This window comes from Micromys minutus, assembly GCF_963924665.1.
Source record: "Micromys minutus genome assembly, chromosome: 17".
Lineage (NCBI taxonomy): Eukaryota > Metazoa > Chordata > Mammalia > Rodentia > Muridae > Micromys > Micromys minutus.
In genome coordinates, this window is record NC_137952.1 from 36,680,340 (window position 1) to 36,696,702 (window position 16,363).

The window sequence follows — 16,363 nt, forward strand, 5'->3', positions numbered from 1 at the left end:
TCTTCTTGAAAGTTAAACAACTACAACATAAGTTCAATTATGACACTATAGCTAGTCTTCAACCCAATCAGAGATTTGAGAATGAGCGAATATTACCTGAATATGTTGGAAGCACAAAGATATAGTTTCCAAAACTTATACAATTTGTAGAGAGAGCAGATTGCCTGGTCTGTCCCCAATATTCATATAATGTTAGAACATTTATCTTCAGCCTTCTGGCCCATAACCACCTGACAGACCTTAGGTGAAGCAAGAATTAAAACAACTAGCTTACCCTGTATTGGCACAGCTTAGTGGCCCAATACTGCATAACTGATTTGTCTGTTTGTGGAAAGCATTTTGTCTGCAGATGAAATTAAGGTAATTCTTGCCCAGTGGCTAGCTTCCCACAATTAGAGCAACACCTTACAGGGGTAATGATGTCCAGTATCTTGTTTGAAGTGGAATGGGGGTTACTGTCAGGAGCAGACATGTCTCTTAGTCAAAAGATTCATTAGTAATGAAATTATTTTAAATGCTGTATTCCGTGAATCTCTGGGGCTTTTGAAGAGTATCTGCATATCAGTTCTTCATTCTACCAGACAAACTAGCATATTGGATTAGAGAACAGAATCCTGGGGCTGGTAAGATGACTTAGAGGGTAAAGGCACCTGCTGTCAAGCCTGGTGACAGTCATTCAATCTCCCAAGTCTCCCAAGGTGAAAGAAAAACTGACTCCTACCAAATGTACTCTGACCTCCATGTATGTACCATGGTGTGTGCACACATCTACACACACACACACACACACACACACACACACACACATTCCCAACAATTAAATAAATAAATAAATCTTATTAAAAAACCCAGGATCTTTATGATTATGGCTGTAAAGAAACACATTTCACCATCAAAGGCAGACACTGCCTTGTCCATGTGACTGCCTAGCATATTTATGGAGATATACAAACTTTTGGACGGGAAAGAGATCATCAGTTTTGCCTAGCTATGGTTCATGCATGCTACCATACTGATCTATAAGGTAATAGTACAATAGTGATGTAACTGTTTCAGGGGAAATAAAACACTTTCTGATTGGATCTGAAGTCCACTCCATAGTCTGCACCTGATTAGGAAACTAACTCAAAAGTTTATGGCTGAATTGTCCTTGATTGCTTCCCAGAACATGAAGATTAGACCTTATTGCCAGGGACATCTTTCACTTTGGACACAGGACATGAGGGAGTAAAGCTAAAACTGAGCTGGAAGCCTCCCTGAGGACTGTCTGTCACAGTACTAGAAAGTGCTATACACGATGTCAGAGGAGAAAAGCAATCAGAAGCCCTACTCAGATGCAAGCCCAGGAACCACAGCAGTGACAGGCCAGGAAATAGCCCCAATAATGTGACAATAGCACTTTTATCTTGGGGGTAACCAACAGATTTTTAATAGATGCCCACTCAGTAGAAGGGAATTCATACCTGGCACCATGAACCTAGCCAACTAGTCATGGCTGTAAAAGTCACAGACCTAGAGAGGAGCCTACTATTGTCATTTTTCTAGACCAATATAATTTTAAAATATATTCTAAATAGACACATAATAAATGTAACTGTCTCCTCTTATCCAAAAGCTTCTTTTTTTCTTAAGCTTGGGGACATTTTTATTAAAATTTAAATGAAAAAAGCCAAACGACCAAACCACAAATATATATATATCAAAACAAGACAAACTACCTGTTGCAGCAGCTACCCAATGGAGTAAAGAAGGGGAAAGCCCATGTCATTTGAACCAGCATGGAAGTCAGACACAGCACAGATGTCATTCGGCAGGGAAGGGAGCTTCAGAAGAGTAAGGAAGTCTAAATGTTGGAGAAGGTCAAAAGTTAGGAAAGGCAGAATCCATGCAAAAACAAAAAAGGAGAAACTACACTTTTCTGAGTAATTAGGGCAAGTGGGCAAACTTAAAGCACAGCATGGCTGAGTTCTTTAATATCTATATTAGAGGACTGGAATGTAGGAAGAAAAGAAAAGGAATCATTAAAGAAAAATTAGGACTAAAGGTGAGCCAACCTTTCTAGGAGTGATCCCTTGGCCAGGTAACTGACCTGATTCAAGTGGAATGTTGGGGGGGGGGGTATTTTTTGTTTTGTTTGTTTCAAAGATAGACCAGAAAGTCTATTCTCTTGAGCAGAGTTACTTTTGCTTTTTCTCATTGCTTCTATAGCATCCCCCTCTTAAGAAGTAATCCAAAGATCAGAAATTAGATTAGGCATCAGAAACCCCAAACAAAAAAAGAGACTTCTTTGTGCAGCAGACACTGCAGAGATACACAACTGGTGTACACAACAAAATGCAGAAAACTTGGGGGTGCCCATCTCCAACTGGTACATCTACAAAATAACCTTTGCACTAATGCTCAGAAACCATTGTGTAAGATTAGACAGAAAAATTATGAAAACCAGAGGAGCAAAGTGCCTGCTACTAAATTATGTCTTCTAGATGAGATGGGAATGCAGTAGTCATGAAATCTCAACAATATAACCCCCTAAAAAAGACCTGCACAATGACATTATTGGTTCACCTGTCAAAACAGATAAGGAAATTTTACAAGGTCCAACCCCTAGATGCAGAGCCACAGGCTCTTATTAATGACTTCCAAGAGGGAAGAGAATCAGTTTTCTTCAGGTTATCCAATACTAAGCAGTCAGCTCTAAATACATGCACATTGGGCAACACTAAAGGGATTCAGTAAATTGTGCATGTGTGTGTGTGTACATGTATGAAGAAGACATGAATCTGAGAGGGTGTGGGGGCATGGATGAGTTGAAAGGTGTCATTTTACTCATCTATTGCTGTGACAAAACATCATAGTTAATGCAACTTATAAAAAAAAGCATTTAATTGGGCTTGTGGTTTCAGAGGGTCAGAGTCAACGATGGTAGAGCAAAGACATGGTGGCATAAACAGCCGAGAGCTCACATCTTGATTCTCAAGCAGGAGGCAAAGAGGCACACTGGAAATGAGGCAGTCTTTTAAATTTTTAAATACCACCCCCCAATAACACACCTTCTCCAACAAGACCATACCTCCTAATTCTTCTCAAACAATTCCACCAACAGGGGATTCAAACATATGACCCTATGGAGGCCATTCTCATTAAACCACTACACTCCCTAGGCTCCATAGATTTGTGGTAAAATCAAAATGCAAAATACATTCAGTCCAACTTCAAGTCCCCATTGTCTTTCAATGTCAACACTGCTTAAAGGTCTAAAGTTCAAAATCTCTTCAGAGACTCAAGGCAAGCTCTTAACTATAACATCCTGTAAATGACACACTTCCATCTCACAGTGTAAAGTAAATGACATACTTCCAATACACAATGGTTCAGAATATATACTTCCATTCCTAAAAGCAACAAGAGCATAATAAAAAAAACACTGAACCAAAGAAGGACTAAAGCCCTAGAGACAACTCCAAATCTGTAGCTCCATTTCGGAAGACAGAGAGCTTAGATGGCTCTATCCTTCCAGCTTTGCTGCCTGCAACATAATCCTCTCTCATAGGCTTACATGCATGCATGCACTCACGCATGCACAGAGGGGGAGAGGGGAAAGAGTCACACACAAATAATAAAATAATCAAACATAAAACCAAAGGAAAAATGAGATGAAAGTTACAGGAATTAGAAAATGTCCCCACTAATATTCCTACATGTAAATTGTTCAGCTTATTAATAAAGAGGCACAGATTGCCTAAACAGATTGAAAAGAAAACTGTATCCAACTTTCTGTCTTCACCAAAAAACACACCTCTCTAGTATAATCGCCCAAGGACTAAAAGTCATAGCATACCAGTAAAACAACCTGACAAGCAAATAGAAACAAAAAACAAGTGGATGTAGCTATTCTGATATCTGATAAAGATGATTTCAAGTAAAAATCAGTTAAAATATGAAGAAGGTCACTACACTAACAATAAAAGAAACAATTCATCAAGAAAATATAACAATTGTAACTTTGTATCCATGCTGAAGGATGAGCGGGAGCAGGACAGCTCACTGTAATATTCATGATAGCCAGCAGAGGGAGAGCTAGACTAGAATGACCCTGAAACCAGTGACTTTAATGGGCATTGAGAATCATGGTCCTAAAGAAGGAATTAAAAGCACATTGGGGACTTCTTTAAAATGTGCAACACCCTATTTCGACCTGGGAAGCATAGGGCGTTGGTGTGGAGGTTAGATGTGTACCAAGCATCCACCTGTCGTTAGTCCCAGTCACTGCTGCTTTTGTACCCAACAGTCTTGTACTGTGCTTTGGAATTTCATTCTCTGTGACTTTAGTTAGAACACTAAGGACACACACAGGACACACACTAAGGACACACACTAAGGACAACACTAAGTTGCACACACAGGATCCATGTGTGTGCAACTAGGAGCACAACCTTTTGGGGTCCTTTAAGGCGTCTCAGAGTGCCTTCTCCTTGTTAGCTTGACAGAAACTAGAATCACCTGGAGACGGGCCTTTGGGCATGTTTGTAGGGATTACCTTGTGTTAATTAATTGATGGTGGTGGCTTTCCCAGGATGGGCTCCAGACAGTATAAGTGGAGAAAGAGAGGAGAGCAACAGCATGTGTTCCTCCATTGCTTTCTGCTTCTTGACTGTAAATGTAATTGGCCAGCTGTCTCAAGCTTCTTGTCACTAAAACTTCCTGGCAACAGAAATGGGATGATAACATGTAACTGTGAGCCAAAATAAACTCTCTCTTTTCAGTGCTAGGGGGCTTGGGGGCTTTTGGTTTTGGTTTCTGACGAGGTCTTGTTATGTAGCCCCGGCTGGTCTAGAACTCATTATATAGATCAGGTTGCCATGGGATTCATCTGTCTCTGCCTCTCAAGTCCTGGGAGTAAAGGTGTGTACTACCATGCCCCTGATTTTCTTATGCCTGGGTATTTTACTACAAAGTGGTGGTTTGAATAAGAATAACCCCATAAGCTCATAGATTGAATGCTTGGTCATTAGGGAGTGATGCTACTTGACAGAGATTAGGAGGTGTGGCCTTATTGGAGGAAGTGTGTCACTGGGGATGGGGTTTTGAAGTTTCAGGGACCCAAGCCAGGTCTAGTGCCTCTTCCTGTTCCCTTTGGATATGGATGTAGAACTCTCAGCCACTATGTTTGCCTATGTGTCATCACGCATCCTGCCATGATGATAATGAAACTATAATCGAGAACCAGTTAAATTATTTTACAAGAGTTGCCATGATCATGGTGTCTCTTTATGGCAATAAAACAATGACTAAGACAGGTTCATACATAGTACTATACTGTCCTAGCCCCTACTTTATATATGTTTAAATTTTTCCATAATTAAATATATTATATCAATGAAAACACACACTCAGGAGATGAAATTCAGTAGTGAAGTCCTCTGCAATGAAAGCACTATCAAATTTTGTGAGAGTCAGATTTGCAAAATCCTTGAAATTAACCAAAGTAAAACATTTATTTAAAACAAACAAACAAAAATCCTTGCTGAATCTCAATAAAAGGACTAGACTTGTGGCTTTATTTCTTGGTCTATTTCTCTCCCCCATTATCTATGGAAGCCTTAAGACCCAGATGTTATACTAGTTACACTGGTGGTCAGCAACCTTTGGCCACCAGAAGAGCCAGGTTTAGGCACTCTAGAAAGCTTCCAAGATGGCAGCGTCCTTGTTTGCCACATGCAAAGCCCTGGGCTTCATTCCTAACACAGCCAAAGAAGGAAGAGAGCAGGGGAGGAAAGGATGGAAAGAAAGTTCCACGTAGATTACTGTTCTTGTTTGATCTAGAAAGATCCGTTTTCTGAAGTTATCCCCATCTAATCTGAACTGAAGCTTTTCCTGGAGGAAAATCCTGTCCTCAGAATGTTTGCCAAAGCAGTCATCAGCAATTGCTCAGCATCAGGAGCTCCCTGGGACAGTGATGTCCCTTGGGCTAAGCAAGAGCCTGATAAAGTTAAGATTTCAGAAGTCAAATGTCTGAAATGAAAAGATCTAACTTAATCCTGAGGGTGGAGATATCTGTTCCTAGGCCATAATCTGCATCTATATCATGTACCTATATCTATATAACCTATATCATCTATAGATTTGAATGTCTGGTTCCCAGTTTGCAGAACTATTTGAGAAGGATTGGGGGGTGTGGCTAACATTGAGGAAACATGTCAGTGGAGGTGGGCTTTGAGGTTTCAAAAGCTCATGTTAGGTCCAGTCTGCCCCCCTTCTTTCTCCCACCCATCTACACACACACACACACACACACACACACACACACATACACACACACACACACACACACACACACACACACCTCATGATTATAGATTAGATGGAAACTCTCAGCTGCAGCTCCTGCTGCCATGCTCCCAGCCATGGTGGTCAGGAACTAACTCTCTGGAACCAAGTTAAATGCTTTCTTTCATAAGTTGCCTTGGTCACGGTGTTTCTTTACAGTAATAGAACTGTAACTGAAACACTATGCCAAGAATGTAAGAAAATCTGTGATCAGTAGCAGACCACTAAGCCATCAGAGCAGAAATAAAAATTGCACACTCAAGAAAGTGTATAAATCTGATTATATGGAATGTCCATCTTTTGATAAAAATTATAAAACTCCCTGCCCCTACAGGCTTTGCATGTGTGACTGCTGTGTCACATGTGTGTTATTAGGTGGCAGAGAGGAGAGGCTATGTCTGTGCTCAGTGTTCTGACCTGTGAACATCTGGATAAAAGAAGCAAGTGATGGAAAAATGTAAGAGAGAGAAACAGAAGGATGTGGGCACAACAAGGAGAGGAAGAACTGGAGAGTCAAGGGTAGTGAGGAACACCCTGATGTGAATAGCCAGTGAGGCCACCTGGGAGCACTGAGGGCCATGTCTGGGCTTTTGGGTCTGGTTGTAGGAGTTGTAGATGAGTGGTCCTAAAAGTATGAGCTTGGAAAATCTCACTCTGCCACTCATCTCCTGAGAAGTGGCATGGATGAGGGAGATACCCTCCTACTCACAATCCTTCGCCACCTCAACAGGTGGGAGACCTGTCCCTGGGGTGATCAGAACAGGAGAGCTGGCCCTGGCCCTCACCAGTTGGCAGGAGTTTGGGCGAGCCAGCCCCAAAAACATAAGTGTGGGAGAGCTGACCCATACCACTTGCCTACTGTATAGTGACATCAGTAAAACAGTGATGACACACACACATCCTGAGCCCTTACCACATACAGCAGACAAGAGTTGGCCCTGAAGTCATCAGAGCAGGAGAGCTGGCCCTGTCCCTCACCTACTGGAGTTCTCAGGATATTGAGCCCCGCACCTAGCCTAGGAAGCATAGTGAAGCTGGCCCTAGATGTAGGGGTTGTAGGTAGGCTGGCCTCCAGGGCATGGGCATTGGAGATTCGGGACCCCTTTTGCCCTTGCCATGTGTAGCAGGAGGGAGAGTTAGCCCCATTAGGCTCATGAGAACAGAAGAGGTATCCCTGCTCTTCACCTGCTGCTGCACTGGGGAGATCAGCTCTGCACTTCACCTAGGAATCACAGATGTGGCCCTGGCCCTGAAGAGTGTGGGTGAGCTGGCTCTGAAGGTATGAATGTGGGAGGACTGACCCTGCAACTTGTCTGCTGTAGCATTTGGGACAGTGGGCCCTGCACCTCACCTAGGCACCACAGTAGAGCTGGTTCTGATAATATGGGCATGAATAAACCAGCCTGGAGGGCATGAGAGTGACAGAGCTTGGTCTGCCCTTTGCTGCCTTTAGCATTAGGTAGGCCAGCCACGACAGGGCAGGGGAAATCACCCTGGCGCTGTGGGTGCAAGAGAGCTCGCAGGCTACCAGCTCAGATACCTCAGGCCCAGATCCAGTGCTTTGAGTTGGCCCACCCCAACATCTACCTCAATGATGAACTGCTAGAGTTCATGATTGGGCTGCTCCCACAGATCCAAAACTACAGAATCTTCATGACACAGGGCAACAATAGGCTACCAAAGAGGAGTCCAATGAGGATCCGGTATTGATAGTGTAGCAGAAGTCAGAGGTCTTGTATAGGATCAATGAGTCATTGCAATGAGCACTAGCAGAGTATTCTGTGAGACACACTGTGACACACTACAGCTTCCACAAGTATGGAGCCAAAATGCCTTGGTCCTCTCCTAAGAACACTCAAGGTTTAGATCTGTGTACTGCCCATGGTTTTCACCTAGATTGAGAGGGTAAGGTATTTTCAGAAACGCTATATTATTTCCTATATCTTATTTTGGTTAATTGGTTTAATAACCAGAGCAACCATGTAGCCTCCGTGAGTCTTCCCACTCCATTTCCTATATCGGTGACCTGAAGTGACCAGCACTGCTGTGTGTCAGGACAGGAAATGGAGCCTGGCCAGGTTATAGTTGCATTATGAACAGGAAGCATGTTTGCTCAGGACCTCAGCAAAGACCGGATATGAAACTTCTCGTGAGTGTGTCTGGTGGTTAGGGTGATATTGGCATCCTGACGAGTTAGCTCAAAGCCATGGTGAGCTTTTAGTATTATTTAATAAAGGCAGAAGGATCCTGGCTCAATGACTCCAGTTTAGACTGCACTTGGGACAAGTTAAGCATGGGCAAAGGAACAGGTCTAGAGTATGCCAAGGTCGTCAATGGTCACCTCCCAGAGGGAAAGAATGTTTCCCTTGGGGAGAAAGGAGATTTTACATGCTCTTTGAGTTCTCTGCTTGTGGTCCCTCACAAGTGTGGGATGGAGAATGCGCACCTGGGTAAAGAGGTAGACCAGTTGAATAAGTCCCATGTGTGGAAAGGATGGGGTGGGGGTGAGAAGAAAGAGGTCAGAGGTAAAATAGAGGCATAGTTGTTAAACAGCTGTGTGGCTGGCAGTGATGGCAACGCTGTAGTAAATACAAATAGATCCCCTGGAATCACGTTTAGGAGTGAGGGGCTTGTGTAAGAGAATCCTGTTACATGCAATAGCATTCCTTCCATAGCCAGGGATCCAAAAGACAGGCCATGAAGGCTTGGGTGCAAATTATCTCAGACTTAGTTTCTTGAGTTGTGACAAAAGATGTCTAGTTATAGGACACAACTACGGTTTAGTGTGCCATTAGGCAGCCAGAGTTTCTTAGTCCAGGAGTGGGTATTTGTTATAAAGGAACAGGATTGTGTGTGTGTGTGTATGTGTGTGTGTTGTTATTGTTGTTGTTGTTTCATGTTTTGTAAGTATGAGGATAAAATTTAGATCAGTTTTTCAATAACATGTCCAAGGGGTGAAATAGACTATAAGCCCTAGCAGAAGTAAATAAATTATTCTTAAGGCACCCTTTGCAGGTATCAGATATCCAAGTCATGGGTGAGACTCAGTCTCATCATGTTGACTGGACCGAGGCACTCGTCTGAGAATAGAGGCCTTGTGACTCACAGAGGTGAAACAGTTTCACGCTATAGCTAAACCTGTCTGGTTAGTTAGGCTAGACCAACCTTCAAGTGATAAAAACTGAATCAGCTGTGCCGGAAAGGGAAGCTGTGAAGCTCGCCATACTAGAGAAAACAAAATCATGATTGCCTATCGGCCTCTTGGGTCCAGAAGTCTGGCTAGGAAGGAAAACTGTGGGCAAAATGTTCCTCAGTTATGTGTTCACCAAGGGCCAGGCTGAGGAAGTAGGTAAATGTGGGAGGTGTGGGGGAGCAATCGAATCTTCACAGTGTGTATGGATTTGTCCTGGATGCTGCTGTCCCTGAGCCACAACGCTAACAACGAGGGGAGCATCTATAAAAAATAAATAAATAAAGGTATCTTTTACCATTTAAAAGGAGCCAAAAAAGAAGCTCACAGGGCCTCTCAGCCAGACATGACAAGCACCAGAAAGAAGAGAAAGGTCAAGACCTAGACCTGGACCAGCAAGTCATTCTTCAGTGACAGTATCCTTCAAGAGAGGACCAGGAGATCAGAAGATAAAGAGATAAGTTTGGGATCAGGAAGTCTTGCACAAGCCATGTTCTATGCCAAGCAAGTGTATTAAGAAATACAGCATCTTATATACTATTTCCAGAGAGAAATGGGACAGAATTAGCAGAACCTGTCATATACTGGAACAAAGTCAGCAGGAAGCTGATGAAACTGTGCTGTATAAGGGAACAGAGATTATCTCAAGAGTATCCCAGTTGGAGCACACCACAGCCTAGGAACTAGTAACTATAGTCCTGTAAGACAGGAAGAGTTGTGTTCTCAGGATCTGAAGCTGAACCTGGTTCAAGGCCCTGGTCCCAGGACATTACTGGTTCTGCCAAGCATGGTCCTGCTTTTACATAAAGAACTGTCTTTTTTCTCCTTGGAGCCTCTGGGAAAGTCTGGGAGCAGTCCAACCTACAATAGTCAAGGAGGCAAGGAGAGAATTTTCCAACCAGGCAACCGAAATGTTGTGCCAGGAAAAGGGAACCTAAGTGTGGAGGTAATTTATTTACCATTCCAGAATTGGTATAAAAGTTTTAGTAAATACTTGGGCCAGCAAGATGGCCCAGTGGCAAAAGGTTCTTATTGCATGAATCTCACAACCCAAGTTCAATCCCCAGAAACTAACATAAAAAAAGGAGAAAAGTGACTTCACAAGATTGTTCTCAGACTCTATATGTGTAACACACACATACACACACACACACACACACACACACACACACACCAGAGAACATCACAAATAATGTTTTGTTTCATCTTTAAAAAATAGAATAGGCTATTTGGACAGAAATGATACAGGCAAATTCTCAGTGATTCACTTCATTAGAAAGGAATGGGGGATAAAGAAAGGAATGGGGTCCTTTTATAGCAATTTTTAAAAGTTTTTGGCTTGTCATGTGGCCATTTTATAGCATCGTATATAGAGTTCAACAGGGCAGCTCACTATCTTGTTAGGCAAATAATTTTACAATACCACTTGCCCTTCCTGAGACTATTTGGGATGATGTGCCAAGGGTCATTAGGAATTAGGTTTTAGTTATTTATACAAAGCATTACGAGTCACTAGGTCAAGCTCCAAATGCTATGGTTTGTCCATCAGAGAGTGGAGAAATTAGCTTTTAATCTTTGACCCTTTTATTTTTGTCCTTTACCAACTGCATGCATTTAAAACTCAGACAAAAACAATGAGAGGGCTCAGAGATAAAAGTGCTTGCTGCCAATCTTAATGACCTGACTTTGATCACCAGGTCTCACATGGGCGAAAGAGAGAACCAACTACACGTATGATTGCACATACACAAACACCCTAAATAGACACATTTAATACAAATTTAAAAATCAGAGATATTTTAAATAAATAACTAAATTATAGTCTTGGAAAAACAAGAACAAGCTAAACTCAAAAGCATTAGAGAAAAGCACTGTGATTAGGGAAAAAAATTAATAAATTATAAATTTTAAAAGCATGGTTAGAATAAAAATGGCCCCCATAGGCCCATAGGGAGTACCACTATTAGGAGGTGTGGTCTTGTTAGAGTAGATGTGGCTTTGTTGGAGGAGTGAGCTTTGGTGCCTCAGAGGCTCAAGCCAGGCCTAGTGGCTCAGTCTATGGCCTTCATATCCACATATAGAACTCTCAGCTCCTTCTCCAGCACTACGTCTGCCTTCAAGTCACCAAGTTTCCTGCCATGATGACACCGGACTAAATCTCTGAACTGTAAACCAGCCCAAATTAAATGTTTTCCTTTCTAAGAGTTCCCATGGTCATGGTCTCTCTTCACAGCAACAAAACCCTAACTTAGACACAAGGCAATACAGGGAATCTGTGAAATGCATTTGATTCTCTGAAAAGATTGACAACCATTAACCAACCAGAAGAAAGAGATGAAAGGCCGCAATTAGTAAAATCACAAATTACAGGGAGATATTTCAATAGTTATCCATGAATTTTATAAAACCATAAGCATTTGTTTTAATGCTCATACCCTATTAAAAGTTGAAAACTAAATGAAATCGGTAAATTTCCAAATGTGGATAAATTTAATTCCACCAGAATTCATCCTAGATGATACAAAACATTTAAACAAATCTGTAACAATCAGCAATATTGAAGCAGTGAGTCTCAAAGAGTCCAGGCCCAAATGTCACTGCAGAGTTCTGCTAGACCTTGAACAAGAGTCCACCCTTCTCAAACTGTTTCACAAAATAGAAAGGAAGAAAGAGTTCTAAACTCATTTCACAATGCCAGCATTACACTGGTACCAAAACCAAATGAATACACAGCAACAAAAAGGGAAAATTACGGGCCACTTTTTAATTAGACACATATTTTTCAATAAAATTCTCGAAACTAAATTCAAGATCACAAAAAATAATCAAAAAGACCATTCACTCTGGTCACATTGTTTTCATTCCAGAGAGTGTTTCAGTATATGCAAAAATATATTATATATGATACATCCATATATATTGAAGTATTTTGTTTAGTTAGTATTTATTTAGCTAGTAAAGTTAGTATATACTTAGTTATTTAGTTATTTAGTATATAAAATCTAAATGTACAATATATATCTTATATATTTATATACCATATAAAATATGTGATATATAACTTATATGTATATAGCTTATATAATATATCCCACATATGTTTATATATATTATATAAAATATGAAATATAGTATATAATTATGTGGAATATAATGTATAACACACTACATATATATGATAGTACATATCACATTCCATATAATTATATAGAATATACTATCATATATATTTACTAAAAGAGGTTTAATATTCATCACATACAAAGAATTTAAAAAGCTAAGCAACCTAGTTTTGGTAGGTCCATATATATTATGGTCTTCTAGCCTGGGGTTTTGTGGGATTCCGAACAGTAGGGTTGAGGGAAGGTGTCTCTAACTCATTCATCGCTTCTTAGGACTCTTTTCCTCCTACTGGGCTGCCTCATCCAGCCTTGACGAGAGGGTCCATGCTAGTCTCATTGCATTTTGTTGTGCTGCGTTCAATTGATATTCCTGGGAGGCCTGTTCTTTCCTGAGAAGAAACAAAAGTACAGTAGATCTAGGGAAAGGGGGAAGTAAGGGGGTTGGGGGATGAGAGGAGTGGGGGGAGGGGAAACTGTAGTCAGGATATATTGTATGAGAAAAGAATAAATAAAAAGAAAAACAATGAGCTAAGGAACAGAGAATTCTCAAAAGAAGAAGAAGAGGTGGCCAATAAACATCTTCAAAAGTGTTCAACCACTTCATCCATCAGGGAAATACAAGTTAAAATGGCTTTGAGGGGAAGTGGAGATGCCCTGAGGTCAGGTAGGGGAATGCTGGGGCAGGGGTGATTAAAGATACTCTGCTATGCCTGCAGACAGGAACCTAGCATAACTCTCCTGAGAGGCTTCATCCAGCAGTAGATGGAAACAAATGCAGAAACCCACAGCCAAACACGAGGTGGACTTGGGAAGTCTTGTGGAAGAGTAGGGAATAGAATTGAGGGAGCTGGGGGGGGGTGTCAAGAATGTCACAAGAAGACCTACAGAGTCAACCCTTGGGGGTTCACAGAGACTGAACCACCAACCAGACAGCATACATGGACTGGACCTACACATTAGCAGCAGACGCACAGCTTGGTCTTCATGTGGGTCCCCTAACAATTGAAGCGGAGGCTGTGACTCTGCCTGCTATTGGATCCCCTTCTGTTAACTAGACTGCCCACTTGGGCCTCCATGGGAGAGAATACACTTGGGCTTACTGTAAATGAATGTTCCAGGGTGGGGTGGTACCCAAGGGGAGATTTCCCCTTCTCTGAGGAAAAGGGAAGGGGGTAATGAGGGGAGATATTTGCAAGGATGAGACTGGGAGGAGAGGAGGGACAGGGGGCTGCAATCATGATGTACAGTGAATAAATAAATACATTTTTAAATGGTTTTGAGATGCCATCACTCTAGTCAGATTGTCTATCATAAAGAAGACAATTGACAACAGATTCTGGCAAGAATGTGAGAACAGGAAACTTTATTAACTGTTAGTGGGAGTATAAATCAGTACAGCAACTGTGTCATTATGAAAATTTCTCAAAAGATTATAAGAACTATCATATGACCCAGATACTCCACTCCTGAGATAGACTCCAAGGATTCTATATCCTTTCACAGAAGACTTGGACATCTATGACGGTTACTGCTCACAATAGCAAGAAATGTAGTCAGCCTAGATGTCTGTCACCTAATGAACAGATAATAAAAATGTGGCGCATCTATGCGATGGAATTTTACTCAGCCATAGAGAAAGATGAAAATTTGCATGAGAATGGACAAAATGAGCAGATATTATATTAAGGGAGGCAACAGAAAATAAAACTTGAAGCCGGGTTCAGAAAGGCAAATACCACCTGTTCTCTCTCATGTACTCTCATATATTTTTACATATATCCATTTTTGAGGGAGTCAGTGTGTATAGAAACCAGAAAACTAGAAATAGGCTCATGAGCTGGGGGGACAGTAGTTTAAAGATGGTAGGCAAAGGTAGTAGATATGACAGGAAAATGACAGGAGGGGGCGCTACTGAGATGGAATGATTTAAGTAGGGGATCAGGGAGATGGGAAGAAAAGATATGGGGACGTTTCAACAAGCAAGCATATATGAAAATACCATAAAGGTCCCTGACACCTGATAGTCTATTTAAATATAATTTTGAAGCATCTGTATGTAGGTACCTTGTACAAGTGGATGTAATGGTTTGAATATGCTTGGCCAAGGGAATAGCACTATTAGGAGGTATGTATGGCCTTGTTGGAATAGGTGTGGCCTTGTTGGAGGAAGTATGTCACTTTAGAGGTGGGCTTTGTGACTCTCCTCCTAACTGCATGGGAGCCAGTCTTCTGTTTGCCTTCCAAACAAGATGTAGAACTCTCAGCTCCTCTTGCACCATGCCTGCCTGGATTCTGCCATGCTCTCCCACCTTGATGATAATGGACCAAAACTCTCAACCTGTAAGCCATCCACAATTAAATGTTGTTCCTATAACAGGTTCCTTGATCATGGTGTCTGTTCACAGCAGTAAAGCTCTAACCAAGAGAGCAGATAAATCTCTTAGAACTTACAGAACATTAAAGTCAAGTCCAGGAATAGATTACCCGAGGCCTCCAAAACAATGCAAGCAATTAGCATTGTGATTGGTTGCCCAGAATAACTGATGATAAGACTTGATTGCCAATAATACTATGTGTTCTGGTTACAGGACATAGAGAAAGTAGGAAGGGCATTGAGGAGGAGCTTTCATCAACAGTCTAACTCGGCAATGGACCTGCCTTGCCAAACTACAGACCAGTTAGGTGAGATATATTCACTAATGCAGTTGTAGTGAGTTTGTTATGTGAATAATCAATTGTATTAAGAAGAATTGAGTCCACTCCACAGGATGAAATCCGCATCTGATATTACAACCCTAGTCAAAAGCCCATTGCTGAAGAGATCATAGATCCTAGTGAGAAAGCTACAGCAAATTTTCATTAAATAGATATAGTGTGCCTATTAAATTGCCTTCTAAATAATTACATTTATCCTTATAGATTGGTGAGAAGGAAGAAAAAAAATTTGGACACCCTGAGAAAAAGAGACTCAAGAGTGATGAGGACAAGAGAGGTTAATGGGATGAATATGATCAAATATACTGTATACACATATTAAAATATCACAACACAACTCATTATCATGTGTAATTAATATACATGGATAAAACATTTACATATGTTTTATGTAACATTAAATTCTGCAATGCAAATTTACATACAAATAAAAAAATGTCAGGATACTGTGAAACCTTTTTCAGTAACCTTAAAAACCAGGAAAATACGGCATGTCATAGTCAAGCTTGGAATATAAATGTCAACACAATCTAGTGGTATCTCTTAAAATTAAGGAAGCAATTGAAACATTTTTAGATAGGCAGAAGTTAAGACAACTCATAGCCAAATCGTCACTGTATAAAATACTTTTAAAATACTATGCACGTGGTGTTAGAAAGATGGCTTGGTGACTAAAAGCACTTGCTGCTCTTTCAAAGGACCAGGGTTGGGTTCTTGGCACTCCTTTCAGGGGGATCATTGCCATATGTAACTCCAGTCCCCAAAGATACAATGTCTCTAGCTTTGACAGGCCCCTGCATTTTTGTACACATACCTACACACAGTCACATACCCCTACATATAATTAAAAATAACAAAAGTAAGATATTTTTAATTTTTAAAATACTCTACAACAAGGAATGAATAATAAGATCCAATTCACAAAAGCACAGAATAAAAGATATTTCATGAGAAGAATATATAAACATAGGAGATCCAGGAATTAATCCATCATTTTCTACACAATAAA

General features: G+C 41.0%; 1 protein-coding gene across 1 annotated transcript in view; it reads left to right on the plus strand.

Annotated features, from left to right (window-relative positions):
• Positions 1-7,480: 7,480 nt before the first annotated feature.
• Positions 7,481-16,363, plus strand: part of TGM6 (transglutaminase 6) — a gene marked incomplete at both ends in the record, with an annotated part of 65,132 nt that continues 56,249 nt past the window's right edge. The window contains 2 exons of the mRNA XM_080930945.1: positions 7,481-7,606; positions 15,559-15,631. Of these exons, the coding sequence (XP_080787071.1) occupies positions 7,481-7,606; positions 15,559-15,631 (199 nt within the window). The remainder of the gene's footprint in view (positions 7,607-15,558; positions 15,632-16,363) is intronic.